The sequence below is a fragment of the Lipotes vexillifer genome, unplaced genomic scaffold (genome assembly GCF_000442215.2).
Source record: "Lipotes vexillifer unplaced genomic scaffold, Lipotes_vexillifer_v1.1 scaffold543, whole genome shotgun sequence".
Lineage (NCBI taxonomy): Eukaryota > Metazoa > Chordata > Mammalia > Artiodactyla > Lipotidae > Lipotes > Lipotes vexillifer.
Window position 1 is genome coordinate 4,784,173 of NW_006799055.1, and position 16,055 is coordinate 4,800,227.

The following is a 16,055-nucleotide window of genomic DNA, read 5'->3' on the forward strand; positions in this document are numbered from 1 at the left end:
GTCTCTAATCCATTTTGAGTTTATTTTTGTGTATGGTGTTAGGTAGTGTTCTAATTTCATTCTTTTACATGTAGCTGTCCAGTTTTCCCAGCACCACTTATTGAAGAGACTGTCTTTTCTCCATTGTATATCCTTGCCTCCTTTGTCATAGATTAGTTGACCATAGGTGCGTGGGTTGATCTCTGGGCTTTCTGTCCTGTTCCATTGATCTATATTTCTGTTTTTGTGCCAGTTGATTACTGTAGCTTTGTAGTATGGTCTGAAGTCAGGGAGTCTGATTCCTCCAGCTCCGTTTTTTTCCCTCAAGACCGTTTTGGCTATTCAGGGTCTTTTGTGTCTCCATACAAATTTTAAGATTTTTTGTTCTAGTTGTGTAAAAAACGCCATTGGTAATATGATAGGGATTGCATTGAATCTGTAGATTGCTTTGGGTAGTATAGTCATTTTCACAGTATTGAGATTCTTCCAGTCCAAAAACATGGTATATCTCTCCATCTGTTTGTGTCATCTTTAATTTCTTTCATCAGTGTCTTATAGTTTTCTGCATACAGATCTTTTGTCTCCCTAGGTAGGTTTATTCCTAGGTGTTTTATTCTTTTCGCTGCCGTGGTAAATGGGAGTGTTTCCTTAATTTCTCTTTCAGATTTTTCATCATTAGTGTATAGGAATGCAAGAGATTTCTGTGCTTTAATTTTGTATCCTGCAGCTTTACCAAATTCATTGATTAGCTCTAAGTGGTTTTCTGGTGGCGTCTTTAGGATTCTCTATGTATAGCATCATGTCATCTGCAAACAGTGACAGCTTCACTTCTTCTTTTCCGATTTGGATTCCTTTTATTTCCTTTTCTTTGTGATTGCTGTGGCTAAAACTTCCAAAACTATGTTGAATAAGAGTGGCGAGAGTAGACATCCTTGTCTTGTTCCTGATCTTAGAGGAAATGCTTTCAGTTTTTCACCATTGAGAATGATGTTTGCTGCGGCTTTGTCGTATATGGCCTTTATTATGTTGAGGTAGGTTCCCTCTATGCCCACTTTCTGGAGAGTTTTTATCATAAATGGGTGTTGAATTTTGTCGAAAGCTTTTTTTGCATCTATTGAGATGATCATATGGTTTTTATTCAATTTGTTAATACAGTGTATCTCATTGATTGATTTGCATATATTGAAGAATCTTTGCATCCCTGGGATAAATCCCACTTGATCATGGGGTATGATCCTTTTAATGTGTTGTTGGATCCTGTTTGTTAGTATTTTGTTGAGGATTTTTGCATCTATATTCATGAGTGATATTGGTCTGTAATTTTCTTTTTTTTTGTAGTATCTTTCTCTGGTTTGGGTATCTGGTTTTGGGAGTGTTTCTTCCTCTGCAGTTTTTTGGAAGAGTTTGAGAAGGATGGGTGTTAGCTCATCTCTAAATGTTTGATAGAATTCACCTGTAAAGCCATCTGGTCCTGGACTTTTTGTTTGTTGGAAGATTTTTAATCACAGTTTCCATTTCATTACTTGTGATTTGTCTGTTCATATTTTCTATTTCTTCCTGGTTCAGTGTCGGAAGTTTATACCTTTCTAAGAATTTGTCCATTTCTTCCAGGTTGTCCATTTTATTGGCAGTGTCGCTTGTAGTAGTCTCTTAGGATTCTTTGTATCCCTGCAGTGTCTGTTGTAACTTCTCCTTTTTCATTTCTAATTTTATTGATTTGAGTCCTCTCCCTCTTTTTCTTGTTGAGTCTGGCTAATGGTTTATCAATTTTGTTTATCTTCTCAAAGAACCAGCTTTTAGTTTTATTGATCTTTGCTGTTGTTTTCTTTGTTTCTATTTCATTTATGTCTGCTCTGATCTTTATGATTTCTTTCCTTCTACTAACTTTGGGTTTTGTTTGTTCTTCTTTCTCTAGTTCCTTTAGGTGTAAGGTTAGATTGTTTATTTGAGATTTTTCTGTTTCTTGAGGTACGATTGTACTGCTGTAAACTTCCCTCTTAGAACTGCTTTTGCTGCATCCCATAGGTTTTGGGTTGTCGTGTTTTCATTGTCGTTTTCTCTAGGTATTTTTTGATTTCCTCTTTCATTTCTTCAGGGATCTCTTGGTTATTTAGTAACGTATTGTTTAGCCTCCATATGTTTGTGTTTTTTATGTTTTTTCCCTGTAATTGATTTCTAATCTCATAGAGTTGTGGTCAGAAAAGATGCTTGATATGATTTCAATTTTCTCAAACTTACTGAGGCTTGATTTGTGATCCAAGATGTGGTCTGTCCTGGAGGGTGTTCCGTGTGCACTTGAGAAAAAAGTATAATCTGGTGTTTTTGGATGGAATGTCCTATAAATATCAATTAAATCTATCTGGTCTATTGTGTCATTTAAAGCTTGTGTTTCCTTATTAATTTTCTGTTTGGATGATCTGTCCATTGGTGTAAGTGAGATGTTAAAATCCCCCACTATTGTGTTGTACTGTCGATTTCCTCTTTTATAGCTGTTAGGAGTTGCCTTATCTATTGAGGTGCTCTTATGTTGGGTGCATATGTATTTATAATAGTTACATCTTCTTCTTGGATTGATCCCTTGATCATTATGTAGTGTCCCTCCTTGTCTCTTGTAACATTCTTTATTTTAAAGTCTGTTTTATCTGATACGAGTATTGCTCTTCCCGCTTTCTTTTGATTTCCATTTGCATGGAATATCTTTTTCCATCCCCTCGCTTTCAGTCTGTATGTGTCCCTAGGTCTGAAGTGGGTCTCTTGTGGACAGCATATATATGGGTCTTGTTTTTGTATCCATTCAGCAAGCCCGTGTCTTTTGGTTGGAGCATTTAATCCATTCACATTTAAGGCAATTATCAATATGTATGTTCCTATGACCATTTTCTTAATTGTTTTGGGTTTGTTTTTGTAGGTCCTTTTCTTCTCTTGTGTTTCCCACTTAGAGAAGTTCCTTTAGCATTTGTTGTAGAGCTGGTTTGTTGGTGCTGAATTCTCTTAGCTTTTGCTTGTCTGTAAAGCTTTCAATTTCTCCATTGAAGCGGAATGAAATCCTTGCCAGGTAGAGTAATCTTGGTTGTAGGTTCTTCCCTTTCATCACTTTAAGTATGTCATGCCACTCCCTTCTGGCTTGTAGAGTTTCTGCTGAGAAATCAGCTGTTAACCTTATGGGAGTTCCCTTGTATATTATTTGTCATTTTTCCCTTGCTGCTTTCAATAATTTTTCTTTGTCTTTAATTTTTGTCAATTTGATTACTATGTGTCTTGGCGTGTTTCTCCTTTGGTTTATCCTGTTTGGGACTCTCTGCGCTTCCTGGACTTGGGTGGCTCTTTCCTTTCCCGTGTTAGGGAAGTTTTCGACTATAATCTCTTCAAATATTCCTCGGGTCCTGTCTCTCTCTCTTCTCCTTCTGGGACCCCTATAATGCAAATGTTGTTGCATTTAATGTTTCCCAGAGGTCTCTTAGGATGTCTTCATTTCTTTTCATTCTTTTTTCTTTATTTTGTTCTGTGGCAGTGAATTCCACTATTCTATCTTCCAGGTCACTTATCTGTTGTTCTGCCTCAGTTATTCTGCTCTTGATTCCTCCTAGTGTTTTTTTTTTTTTTTTTTTTTGGCTGTATGCGGGCCCCCTACTGCTGTGGCTTCTCCCATCGTGGAGCACAGGCTCCGGACACACAGGCTCAGCGGCCATGGCTCACGGGCCCAGCTGCTCCACGGCATGTGGGATCCTCCCGGACTGAAGCACGAACCCACGTCCCCTGTGTTGGCAGGCGGACTCTCAACCACTGTGCCACCAGGGAAGCCCTTTCTAGTGTAGTTTTCATTTCAGTTATTGTATTGTTCATCTCTGTTTGTTCTTTAATTCTTCCAGGTCTTTGTTAAACATTTCTTGCATCTTCTCCATCTTTGCCTCCATTCTTTTTCCGAGGTCCTGGATCATCTTCACTATCATTATTCTGAATTCTTTTCCTGGAAGGTTGCCTATCTTCACTTCATTTAGTTGTTTTTCTGGGGGTTTATCTCGTTCCTTCATCTGGTACATAGCCGTCTGCCTTTTCATCTTGTCTGTCTTTCTGTGAATGTGGTTTTTGTTCCACAGGCTTCAGGATTGTAGTTCTTCTTGCTTCTGCTGTCTGTCCTCTGGTGGATGAGGCTATCTAAGAGGCTTGTGCAAGTTTCCTGATGGGAGGGACCGGTGGTGGGTAGAGCTGGGTGTTGCTCAGGTGGGCAGGGCTCAGTAAAACTTCAGTTCGCTTGTCTGCTGATGGGTGGAGCTGAGTTCCCTCCCTGTGGTTGTTTGGCCTGAGGCAGCCCAGCACTGGAGGCTACAGACTCTTTGGTGGGGCTAATGGTGGACTCTGGGAGGGCTCACGCCAAGGAGTGCTTCCCAGAACTTCTGCTGCCCCGTGTCCTTGTCCCCACAGTGAGCCACAGCTGCCCCCCGCCTCCGCAGGAGACCCTCCAACACTAGCAGGGAGGTCTGGCTCAGTCTCCCATGGGGTCACTGCTCCTTCCTCTGGGTCCTGATGTGCACACTGCTTTGCATGTGCCCTCCAAGAGTGGAGTCTCTTTCCCCCAGTCCTGTCAAAGTCCTGTAGTCAATGCCCACTAGACTTCAAAGTCTGATTCTCTAGGAATTCCTCCTCCCGTTGCTGGACCCCCAGGTTGGGAAGCCTGACGTGGGGCTCAGAACCTTCACTCCAGTGGGTGGACTTCTGTGGTATAAGTTTTCTCAGTTTGTGAGTCACCCACCCAGCGTTTATGGGATTTGATTTTATTGTGATTGTGCCCCTCCTACCGTCTCGTTGTGGCTTCTCCTGTGTCTTTGGATGTGGGGTATCTTTTTTGGTGAGTTCCAGTGTCTTCCTGTCGATGATTGTTCAGCAGTGAGTTGTGATTCTGCTGCTCTCGCGAGAGGGAGTGAGCGCACGTCCTTCTGCTCCGCCATCTTGAACCAGTCCTCCTGCAGGTGTTTTAATAAAAGAAACTCAGGCAAGGGTGTAAATTATCTGAAGTACGAAGTTCATTCAGTCAGTGTTATTTTGAAGTAAATTTGCAGTAATGCTCTCCAACCCCATTGAAAAAGGGGTACAGACTGTTTCAGAAAATTGTTTCTGAACAGCTCTGCCCTGAGTTTGTAAGGGTTGCGAATTGCTGAGCGTGGCTGAGGGTCTAACTCGAAGTGCTTTTGTATTGAAATGAAGTGGCTCAGTGAGAACAGCACTGATAGCAGGAGACCCTTGAAACAGAGCACAGTGGGACTCTGCCTGTCTTTTCTGTGGAAAAGGAGCCTTGCAAGGGAAGACTGTGGGGCTTGGGGCTGGCCGTGGACATTGTCAGCATGGCCTGGTTATCACAGGGGCTGGCAGCGTATGGGGCTCAGGCCCCAGCCACAGGCAGTTTGGAGCAAGGAGGTCCACGTTTGTGCAAGGCAGGCACTGCCATCAAATGTGTTTGTGTCAAATTGGTGAAAACTTTCAGTCCTCAGACTTTCTGGATTGTGGAATTCCAGTGGAAGGATCTAGTCCTGTAGTCAGAGCAGTCTGAATGAGGGACATCACTGAGTTCTGCTCTGTCCATGGCCCAGCTGTGAAAGTTGAATGAAACTTTAAGTTTTATGTGCCTAACCCCAATTCTGACCTCATTGTATTTTCACCTCCATTTCCCCTGTGTCTAACTTCCTCATCTATTCATTGTATTCTAATTACATATTAAATACCTGTATTTAGTATCAAGAGTCACTGAAAATTTTATTATCACTGCTAATCCAATTCTGGGGGGAACTTGTTGGAGTAGTAATAAAACAGATTTTGCAAAGGGTTATTACTTTTATCATCAAGTGGTAGTGTGCAGTGTTGAATTTTGAGGGGTACAGAAATAAGTTGAAAGTAAATCTACAAAACTGACGTCACACAACTACAACATACGTAACAAACTTCACCGTGTAAAGCAGGTATCAGAATTGTAAGTCTTTTGAGGGCAGGAGATGGCGTTTTGTCTTTCTTCTTCCTGTGTTCCCTAGAATGGCACCTTATGCTGAGAACTTGTTGAACGAAGGATGGGTATTGTGTTGTCAGCATATATGTTGCGATAACGTGTTTGTGCATTTTACCACTTCATCCTCTCTGGAAGCGTGTGAATGTCAGTGACAGCTAACCTTCACACACTGTTGACTACCTGCTACCGTCTAAATGTATGGCGCGGAAAACTCGCAAATGAACTTAAAATGAGTAAATATCGCATATGTAAACAGCATTGTAATTAGTACAGTTTGATCCTTTTGGGTGGCCTAAAGGAGGTGATGCATTAAATCTCTGTCCTTTATTCCTGAGCCTGTAGGAACTGAAATAAAGGAAGATGTCCTTTTTTCCATCAATAGTAATTTTTAAGTTAACAAAGTCTCCTAGAATGTAAACCCCTTGAGAACTGGGATTTTCATCTGTTTTGTTCACTGATACATCACCATAATGGGCAATCAGTAAATGTTTGCTGAGTGAATTATCACTCAGCAGCACACAACCCTGGCTCCCACTCCAGGACAAAGAAACCATTAGAGTCAGACTCAGGGACTTGAAAATAACTAGTAACTGAGATAATTTTAAAGTAACTCTTGGATGGGGATTTAAATAACTGTGTTAAAGGATATCATGGATAAGGTGGACAACGTGTATGAACAGATGGAGAAGAGAGATGGAAACTATGAGAAACAGTCAAGTGGAAATGCAGGAAATAAAGCCATGGTGTCATATATGAGGAATTCCTTTGAGGGGATCATCCATACACTTGACACAGCTGAGGAAAGCGTGAACTTAAAGACAGGTCGATAGAAATTGTCCACACAAATAGAAGGGCAGGCGGAATGTTAGGGGGAGGGAAGGCAAAATAGAGCATGCAAGGAACTTTGGGACAATATCAGACAGTGTAACATACATGTCGTTGGAGTTCCACAAATAAGAGAGAAATAAGGCATGAGAAATAGGTGAAGGGATAATGGTTGAGAATTTGCCCAAAATGATGAAAATCAAGCCAGCAATCCAAGAGGCTTAGAGAACCCCATGCAGTATAAATGAAAACAGTATACACTTAGACACATAGTAGTCAAACTGCTGGAAACCAAAGATAAAGAGAAAACCACGCAGGAAGCCAGAGGAAAAAAGACACATTACCAACAGAGGAACAAAGACAGAGATTATAGAGGAACGCTCCTCAGAGAAAAAGTCTGAACTGCAAGGTCCATAGCGTGAGATATATTTGATTAAAACATCATCAGAAGGAACATTTCCTCATTAGCACTAATCTTCTCTAAATATGAACTGGACCCTGCAGGTGAGGAACTCTCACTGTTGGATAGCTAGCTAGCTCTGCTTAAAGTGAGAGAAAATGTTTTCAAAACGTGAGTAAAGGACCAAGTTCTGTGGCAGATGTTGAAATAGGGAAGATAATACTAGTAACACAGTGAAACGAGATTTCATTGTTCTTCTAAAAGCCTTAAGATGATCACAGTGGAGAAAGTGTCCTTTGCTAAAGCTGGGTAATTTGAGGAGACATGTATTTCATTAAGCATACTTGACTGTTTTATAAATGAAAAGAAATAGAAACAGGAAGCAAAGTACATTTTCTTATTAAGAATTTGATTGTTCGGTGCTACAGAGACAGAACTGTTTAGCTACAATTCCTGTTTCCTAAGAATTTATAAATCTGAAGCAGACCATATTTAGAGGATATGTAGGTAGAACAGTAAAATGTAAATAAAGTGGTCAAAGTCAATGGTTATTGTGTCATAGAGAGCAGATATAATCGTGAGCAATACTGGCTACCAGTTAGTCAGCATCTGCTCTGTGAAACCTGACATAATACACTTTTAAAATACATTACCTTGTTCAATTGTTATTCTCTGAAACTGTAACATGGACGTTTTACAAGTGAGGAAAACGTGGCTTAGAGAATTCAGTGATTGGTTCTTCACTGTGATTGGTTAATCTGAAGGTTATTCTTGATCTGTAGCATGCTCTGTATGCTTTTCACTCTTTGATGAACACGGCAGCATCCAGATCTGAAGGGGAGCAGACAACTTCACATCATGGCTGGGACAGGAGACTTAGTGATCAGTAGAAGGGGTATTTCCTACTTTGGAAATCATGAAGATCGTAGTAGAAGCTGGTAAAACACACAGCTGATTATATGGTGAAAGAGTCATTATTATTTCTAATGCCTTGGACTTCGTTAAATTTTCATTTTAACATAATGAAAAAATACTGTTTGAGGTTCAGGTGTTTTAAAGCGCTTTCTTTTCTGTGTGGTTGCTCATTGCCTGCTGGCTTGGATGTATTCATTCTGTCTTTCTTCAATATATTGATACTAGAAGTGAGCCCGTGCTTTGACTTCAGGAGCCAGTACTGTGAAACATCTGCTACTCGGTGGACACATCCGCCTTTGGAATAACAGCAAAGATTGAATTATTGGTGTCAGTATTGGTTGCTGTGCCTCTGGTTGGTAAAGTGATGCTCACAGAAGAAAATCTTGACCGGGAAACATTGTTTCTAACTTGATGTTTAAGATGTAACTTCTAAATATTGTATATTAAAAAAAAAATTGTATATAGGGGATTCCCTGGTGGTCCAGTGGTTAGGATTTGGCGCTTTCACTGCCATGGACCCAGGTTCAATCCCTGGTCAGGGAACTAAGATCCCACAAGCTGTGTGGTGCAGCCAAAAAAAAAATTGTATAGAACTTAAGATCAGTGTGGATGTTATTTAAATTTTGTTGTACTTTCTCTTTGTTATTGTTTTTTAATTTTGAAGAAGGCAGTACTTTCTAAGGGAGTAAATATATAACCTCCTTCCGTGAGCTGAAGTGCATTAATTCCAGTTGACTAACGACCCAACTAGATTAAAAAAGAAACATCCATTTTCCTGCTTACACCACACATAATATAAATGTATTATGTAATCTGTGATTTGATGGGTTAACAATTCTTTCCTCTGAACCGTTCTATTAGGACAGTATTTACCGTCTACTTAAATGTTCCCTTACATTTTTGGTAAACATTCTTTGTATTCACTACTCTATGTACAGTGGGCCTTGAATACATAGTTTGGGGAGGTTTTTTTGCACTTTTTATTTTGAAATAATTGTAGACTCATAGCAAGTTGCAAAAAGTAATCCAGGAGTCCCATGTAACCTTCATTTCCCCCAACATTTTATAGAACTGTGTAGCACATGTGGGTTTTCTGAATACGTAATTGTTTTTTTTTTCCTTTTTGGCCATGCCACTCGGCTTTGTGGGATCTTAATTCCCCGACCAGGGATCAAACCCAGGCCCCAGGCAGTGGGAGTGTGGAGTTCCAGTCACTGGACCATCAGGGAATTCCCTTGAATATGTAATTTTTTAAAAAAATAAATTTATTTATTTATTTTTGGCTGCGTTGGGTCTTCGTTGCTGCACGCAGGCTTTCTCTAGTTGTGGTGAGCGGGGGCTACTCTTCGTTGCAGTGCGCGGGCTTCTTGTTGCAGTGGCTTCTCTTGTTGCGGAGCACGGGCTCTAGGCGCACGGGTTTCAGTAGTTGTGGCACACGGGCTCAGTAGTTGTGGCTCACGGGCTCTAGAGAGCAGGCTCAGTAGCTGTGGTGCACGAGCTTAGTTGCTCTGAGGCATGTGGGATCTTCCTGGACCGGGGCTCGAACCCGTGTCCCCTGCATTGGCAGGCGGATTCTTAACCACTGCGCCACCAGGGAAGTCCTGAATATGTAATTTTTGGCAAACTGTTTTCAGTTGTCTTTCTGTGCTCTTTTTCGTTGCGTCTTTTGTTTTATTGTAAACCTGAGCAGGAAAGAATTAAGCCTCCTTAAATTTGTCCCTTTGTTTGCCCTTTTGCTAGATGGGTTTGAATCTTGGGAGACACTGGCCTCAAAGTAAACTACTTACAGATGAAAGGGGTCTGTTGGGTTTGGTTCTTAGACCCAGTACTGGCATTTCCTCCTCACTGTCTCCAGGCAGGGCTTGTAAACCTTACCGAGAGCTGGGACCACGGCCATGGACGCCCCTCCACTCCCCACTCAGGGCCTGTGCCTCCCCACCTGACCTTGCTCCCCATCCACCTCGGCCCCCTGACTGGCCTGTCTCTTTCCCCCGCACTCCAGCCCCAGTCATGCCCCGGCTGCCCACTCTGCTCTGGCTGAGGTCACTGGTGGTGTGTGTGTGTCACTGGTCCCCACTCCTGGCCCCCTCGTACGGCGTGTCTACACTGCAGCCAGAGGAATCTTTTCAGAACACAACTTGGCCCAGGTGACTTCCTTGGTCAAAACTCACCAGTGGCCTCCTGCAGGATCTGAGGGTGGGCACCCTGTCCTTGCCTGGCTGAGCCCCCAGGCCCCCTCTCCCGTGCCTCTGCTCAGCGCCCTTCTCCCTGCGGCCCCCAGCCCCGCTTCACGCCTGTTCACTTTGTAGGTCCCACTTCTACCTTGTTCCCTCAGTCAAGCCCTTCTAGGTCATGGTTTCACACCCATGTGCAGGGTCTTCCTTCCTCTTGCTCGTTGTAGTTCTGTTTATGGTTCTGCGCACATGGGCAGTGCTGCTGGGACCCCATCTCCACCTCTTTCTGTCCCTCAGGTCTAATAAAGTGCTTGCCCCCAGGAGTTTCCATTGTTTGTTGATAATCCTTCCACACGTACGATTTTTTTTATGTGAAAATAAAACCATTAAAGCTTTGTGAAGCATGAAAAACCCACGTTCAGCAGCAGTCCTGTCAACAGAAGGTATAACATAAAGTAAGGTTTAAAGAAAGCTGAACATCTTTTTTTTTTTTTTTTTTTTTTTTATAATTGTGTTTATTTTTACTTGTTGACAGTTTTGCTTTTATTTATTTATTTATGGCTGTGTTAGGTCTTCGTTTCTGTGCGAGGGCTTTCTCTAGTTGTGGCAAGCGGGGGCCACTCTTCATCGCGGTGCGCGGGCCTCTCACTCTCGCGGCCTCTCTTGTTGCGGAGCACAGGCTCCAGACGCGCAGGCTCAGTAGTTGTGGCTCACGGGCCCAGTTGCTCCGTGGCATGTGGGATCTTCCCAGACCAGGGCTCGAACCCGTGTTCCCTGCATTAGCAGGCAGATTCTCAACCACTGCGCCACCAGGGAAGCCCAAGAAAGCTGAACATCTTGATACAAGCTGCTGGCGTGTATGACTTCACTGAACCTTGACCTTTTAAAATGCTGTTGCAGGAAATTTTCGTTTTATGGCAGGAAGACCCAGGCCTTTTCCCTGCACCAGAAGTCACACTGTGCAGCTTCCTTCAGTCTGTGTCTTTTAACTCTTGAAAAATTGCCATTTTGGGCTGGTTTGCTTTTCTTATAGCCAAACGGAAAGAGAAGAGAAAAGGCCTTATTGTCTGAGCCTTCATTTCTGCTACAGAAGTCAGGGTCATTCTTGCTGTAGTCACTCCTCCTGCAGGTGTGCACTGAGTGTCTGCTGTGTGCCAGGCACTGTTCTCGGCCCTGGGGAGATACCTGTATAGATATATAGATACACATGTGCACACATGTTCACACACACGCGGCAGTGCCTGCTTCCCCTTCCAGCTCACAGCTCACATTGCCACTCACCAGTGTTTAGTCTATACAGCTGTAGTGCACAGTAACCTGCCATAAGTCTCTTACATAATTTGTTTCTCTTTAGAAGGGCTTTTAACTTGATTTAGATTATAAATAGAATTGTATAAAATGGCAGCTGTCTTCAGTAAATACCAGTATTAATGATTTTAAAGTAGAGTAAGGGCTTCCCTGGTGGCGCAGTGGTTGAGAGTCCGCCTGCCGATGCTAGGGGACACGGGGTCGTGCCCCGGTCCGGGAGGATCCCACAGGCCGCGGAGCGGCTGGGCCCGTGAGCCATGGCCGCTGAGCCTGCGCGGCCGGAGCCTGTGCTCCGCAACGGGAGAGGCCACAACAGTGAGAGGCCCGCGTACCAAAAAAAAAAAAAAAGTAGAGTAAGATTGGCTACAGCACTTTCTCAGCTACATTATTAGTTTATTTGTAAGAGAATACGTGATGTTATATGATTACGCCTAATTAGTCTCGGAGAGGAAGCCCTAAATTGTATAGGGACATTAATCAGACTGAGTTTCCAAGCCCTGCAATTCTTTCAGGTTGGAAAATAAAAGAAGGCACAGTTTATTATCATGGTTATTTGTCGGGATATGTTGTTGGGCTCCAGTACTGGCTGGCGCCATGGACTCGAGTTTATTTCTTGACTTTGTGACCTTTGATTCCTGTCATCAGTCATTATGTGCTCTTAAGGTCAACAGAGCACTTGAATGGACTTCCATTGCTAACAAAGGAACAGAAAAAGTACTGACTTTTCCTAACGTTTTAACTAGAGTTTTAAAGAACAGTGCCAATGTCTGACTTCCCTACAATCCTGTATTTTCATGTACAAACCCCTATGTGATAATTACCACTTTTTGAAATTCAGTGGAATGTATTCATCCTTTATCTTGTCTTCGAAAATATTTCAAAGTTATTATTAAACCAAAATGAAATTGTATCATTTGGTGTTATTTTTAACTTTCCTGCCTCAAAAGTACACAGTGCAGTTTACTCACATACATATTGTTTTGTTTTTCAAGTCACTGCCCAGAAATATGGTGTCTCGTCTTTGCGAATCTAAAAAGGTTTGTGCAGCAGCGGACATGCAACTTCAGGTGGGTGTGTGCCTTTGTTCTGAAGTTTTCCACAGATATTATTCAAAATAAATGTATAACTTTAAATTCTTGCCAGTGCTACCCATTTATTATAATAATTATGCTTCCAAAACATGTTTTGTCTGAGTTCAGAGAACTTGACCTTGACTAATCATGTGGTCTTCCAACCATCCTTAGGAAGTAGGTGTCAGATAAGGTTATTTCCCAATTTCAGTGGAAAATCAAAGCGTGGAAAAGTTTTACCTGACTTCTAAATGGTGCACTTCAGCAGCCAAGTTATATCTTTTTGTTCACGTTGTATCTTTTTTTAAATTTGTGTTTTTAGATGTGAAGTTTAAACAGTAATGACTTAGTTTTAGTAAAACTCAAAGCCAGTGTTCCAGGTTTCCAGATGAAGACGAGAAATATTTTATAAACCATCTGGATGTCAGGTCTGTGTGATACCAGATGTTTAGGTTATTTGTAATTTCTGAGATTGTTTGTGGAGTTCTTCCTCTTCGTCGGGTCTCGAGTGTTAGGTCAACACAGCCCGAGCACCTGTCCTTCACCTCGGGCAGTATTCACTTTCTAATGATCCAGTCATCTGTTTAAAAGTGTAGCCACTGTTGAATTGCGTTATAGGTGTATAAAGTTCAGTCCCTAGAAAGTAATGAATGTGCTCTGCTTTTTTGGACCTTAGAATACACGTTTCAGTGAAAAAGGCGCCTGCTGTAGACGAAACCATGGATTAACATCATTTAGTGTCTGTTTGTATCACACAATTGCAAAAAGATTTCTGGATTATTTGAAAGGTTAACATTACTTGGCAGTAGTCTTCTGATTTACCGGTATCTGTCGTGGGAGTCCTACCTTTTAAAAGCCCGTGTCCTGGCGTCCTTTGCAACACTTGTTCCAGTGATTTTCTTCTGAAAAGGAAAACCAACCTTTCCGTACTTCTGCCCTCCAAAAAGAATAAGGAGGGAGAGGGAGAGAAAGGGCGAGGGGGTTTGAGAAGCTGGAGGAGAAGGGAGGGAAGGCAGTTCCCGCCCGAAGGGCCGCTCGCGCTGCTTTCCTGTCACACAGCTGTCCCCCGAGCCGTGGGGACAACCCAGGGTGGAAGGGAGTTGCCGCAGATTTCTGAGCGGGTATCAGCAGTGGTTTTTAAATTGTGCCTTTTAAACTTTTATTTATTTATTTTTTGCTGTGCATTATTTTAAAAATAGCTCGTTTTTCTGCAGCTGTAAGGTTCCTGGTCCCAAGCATGCAGGACCCCCTGGGTGGGCTTATCGCTTAGAATTGTTTGGTTCATCGGCAAATGAGCATGAAATATTGGGGTGGCCAAAAAGTTCGTTCGGGTTTTTCTGCACGACGTTACAGCTTACAGAAAAACCCGAACGAACTTTTTGACCAACCCAATATTGTTACCCATTACAGAACATAGAATGGAAAGAGCTGTATTTAGTATATGTTTAGATTGCCAGTTAGAGCAAAGCAATATTTAGGAAATGTCTATATTTTTCCAGCGAAGGTTTAAACTTGACTTTATAATTTAGAACCAGAAGTTATAGAGGTCATTTAAATTAGCCAGAAGTTATAGAGGTCATTTAAATTTTTTCTTTTATACAAACTAATCCTCACTTCTTTCAAGTCAACAGCTGCACATTCTCTACAAATTCCTATTTTGAATCCGAAAGATATGTATCGGAAACATAATCACTGGACAGTTTTTTCTTTTAAAATAAAACATTTTCTACTTGCTTCAGGTAAAACTCAAACAATGTTAACAAGTCAAATGTTGCAGTGAAAAAGCACTTTACTTGAGGTTTTCTGCGCGAAATTTAGCTTTCAGAGCTTGGAAATACGCAGCAGGGTTCGTGTTTAAACTCCTTCTGACACTTTACTCTCCTGTCATGTTTCAGTGGCCTCTGTCCTCTCCTTGGAGGGGAGTGAGCCTTCCCTACCAGTCACCTCCTGAAGCCAGGGTCACCCCGCCCAGCAGCTTCGCCCTCTGAGCCCTGGCAGCAGGGCTGGGGTCTGCCTTGGTCCTGGCCTCAGACTCTCCGACAGCCGCCCCTGAATCCTGTGTAACACCCCTGCTTCCTCACCTCACTTCACCCCGCCTTTCACCTCTCATCAACGAACTAGGATTCTCACCCTGTCATTTCTCTCATTTAATTATATAAGGATTCTAGGAAGAAGCCAAACAGTATTTACTAGCTCCAGGGGGGTCACAGGTTATTACTTAATTTTTTCATATTTCCATATATATATATATTTCCATATATGTATGTGTGTGTGTGTGTGTGTGTGTGTGTGTGTGTAGTTTTGTGGTCAAAATTTAATTTACTACACTGTACAGAAAGAGAGTACCTTATAGATAGGGTTCAGAATTCCTTAATATCCTTAATCATGAAGAGGTTGAGAGCATTCCTTTTCATAATTAACATGGTCTTAAATGTGATATGAAATACAGAATACATCTCAAGCCACATACACTTATACTTGTGACTGCCCAGCTGCGACTTGCAGTTATTATTCTGGTAGACTTGTAACATCTTTGGTCGCCTACATCATAGATGTAAGCATGGTGCCCAAAGTAAATAGGTGCGTTCTTCCGTCCAGGTCTTTTATGCTGCTCTGGATCAGATCTACCATGGGAAGCATCCCCTGAGGAGCTCGACCACAGACATCCTCAGGGACACCCAGGAGAAGTTCTATGGCTTACCATACGTCCCAAACACTGTAAGTCTGGCGTTCCGACCCTGTTGTGTGCCATTGAATGGGTGTACGTGTCAGGTGGGTGGGGTGTGAAATCCTCTCCTGGATGTTGAGGTTTCCTGAGGGGCAAATGCTAGAAATGCCCGACTGACTCACTGCCCCCAGCCGTCCGTTTACATGTACTTATTTTCCTCCTGCCAGCAGGGTTTTTCTAGACTCCTAGGGAAGTAAGCTGAAAAAAGGCCCTTGGAGTTAGTCTGTGTTCTTTTTCATTATTTATTTGTGATGAGAAAAACAGAGATATAAGATGAACGTGATGATCAGTCCCCAGCCGCTCTCACTGCAAAGAGAATCCGCACTGATTGAGGACCCGCTTGTGTCGGGACCGTTACGGGCATCTTTCGGTGCTCTGTCGGGATGGAGAGCGGGCGCATCACCACCATTCGCTGAGGACAAGGTGCCAGACTCCGTCCGATTGCTTGACAAAAACCCTGACTCAGAAGGACCCTGTGAATTCGATGCTTACCCGTCATAGGGGCACATGGGGGGCTTGTGCCGGTTACGTGTCTTGTCTAGGGTCACGTGGGTAGTGAGCGGTGGTGTTGGGATTCCCACCCAACCCTGAAGCCATGTGTCCTCATCAGCCCAGGTTCCGTGAGGAAGCTGCGTGCTGGGAAAGAGTGCCCTGGGTCCTG

At 42.6% G+C, this 16,055-nt stretch overlaps 1 protein-coding gene and 1 non-coding gene across 2 annotated transcripts in view; both read left to right on the forward strand.

Moving 5' to 3' along the window:
• Positions 1–16,055, forward strand: part of MIPEP (mitochondrial intermediate peptidase) — a 133,463-nt gene that overhangs the window by 60,278 nt on the left and 57,130 nt on the right. Inside the window, exons 16-17 of the mRNA XM_007471468.1 lie at positions 12,589–12,663; positions 15,265–15,384. Of these exons, the coding sequence (XP_007471530.1) occupies positions 12,589–12,663; positions 15,265–15,384 (195 nt within the window). The remainder of the gene's footprint in view (positions 1–12,588; positions 12,664–15,264; positions 15,385–16,055) is intronic.
• Positions 8,585–8,657, forward strand: TRNAE-UUC (transfer RNA glutamic acid (anticodon UUC)). The gene has a single exon. It is a non-coding gene; the product is annotated as a tRNA-Glu (tRNA).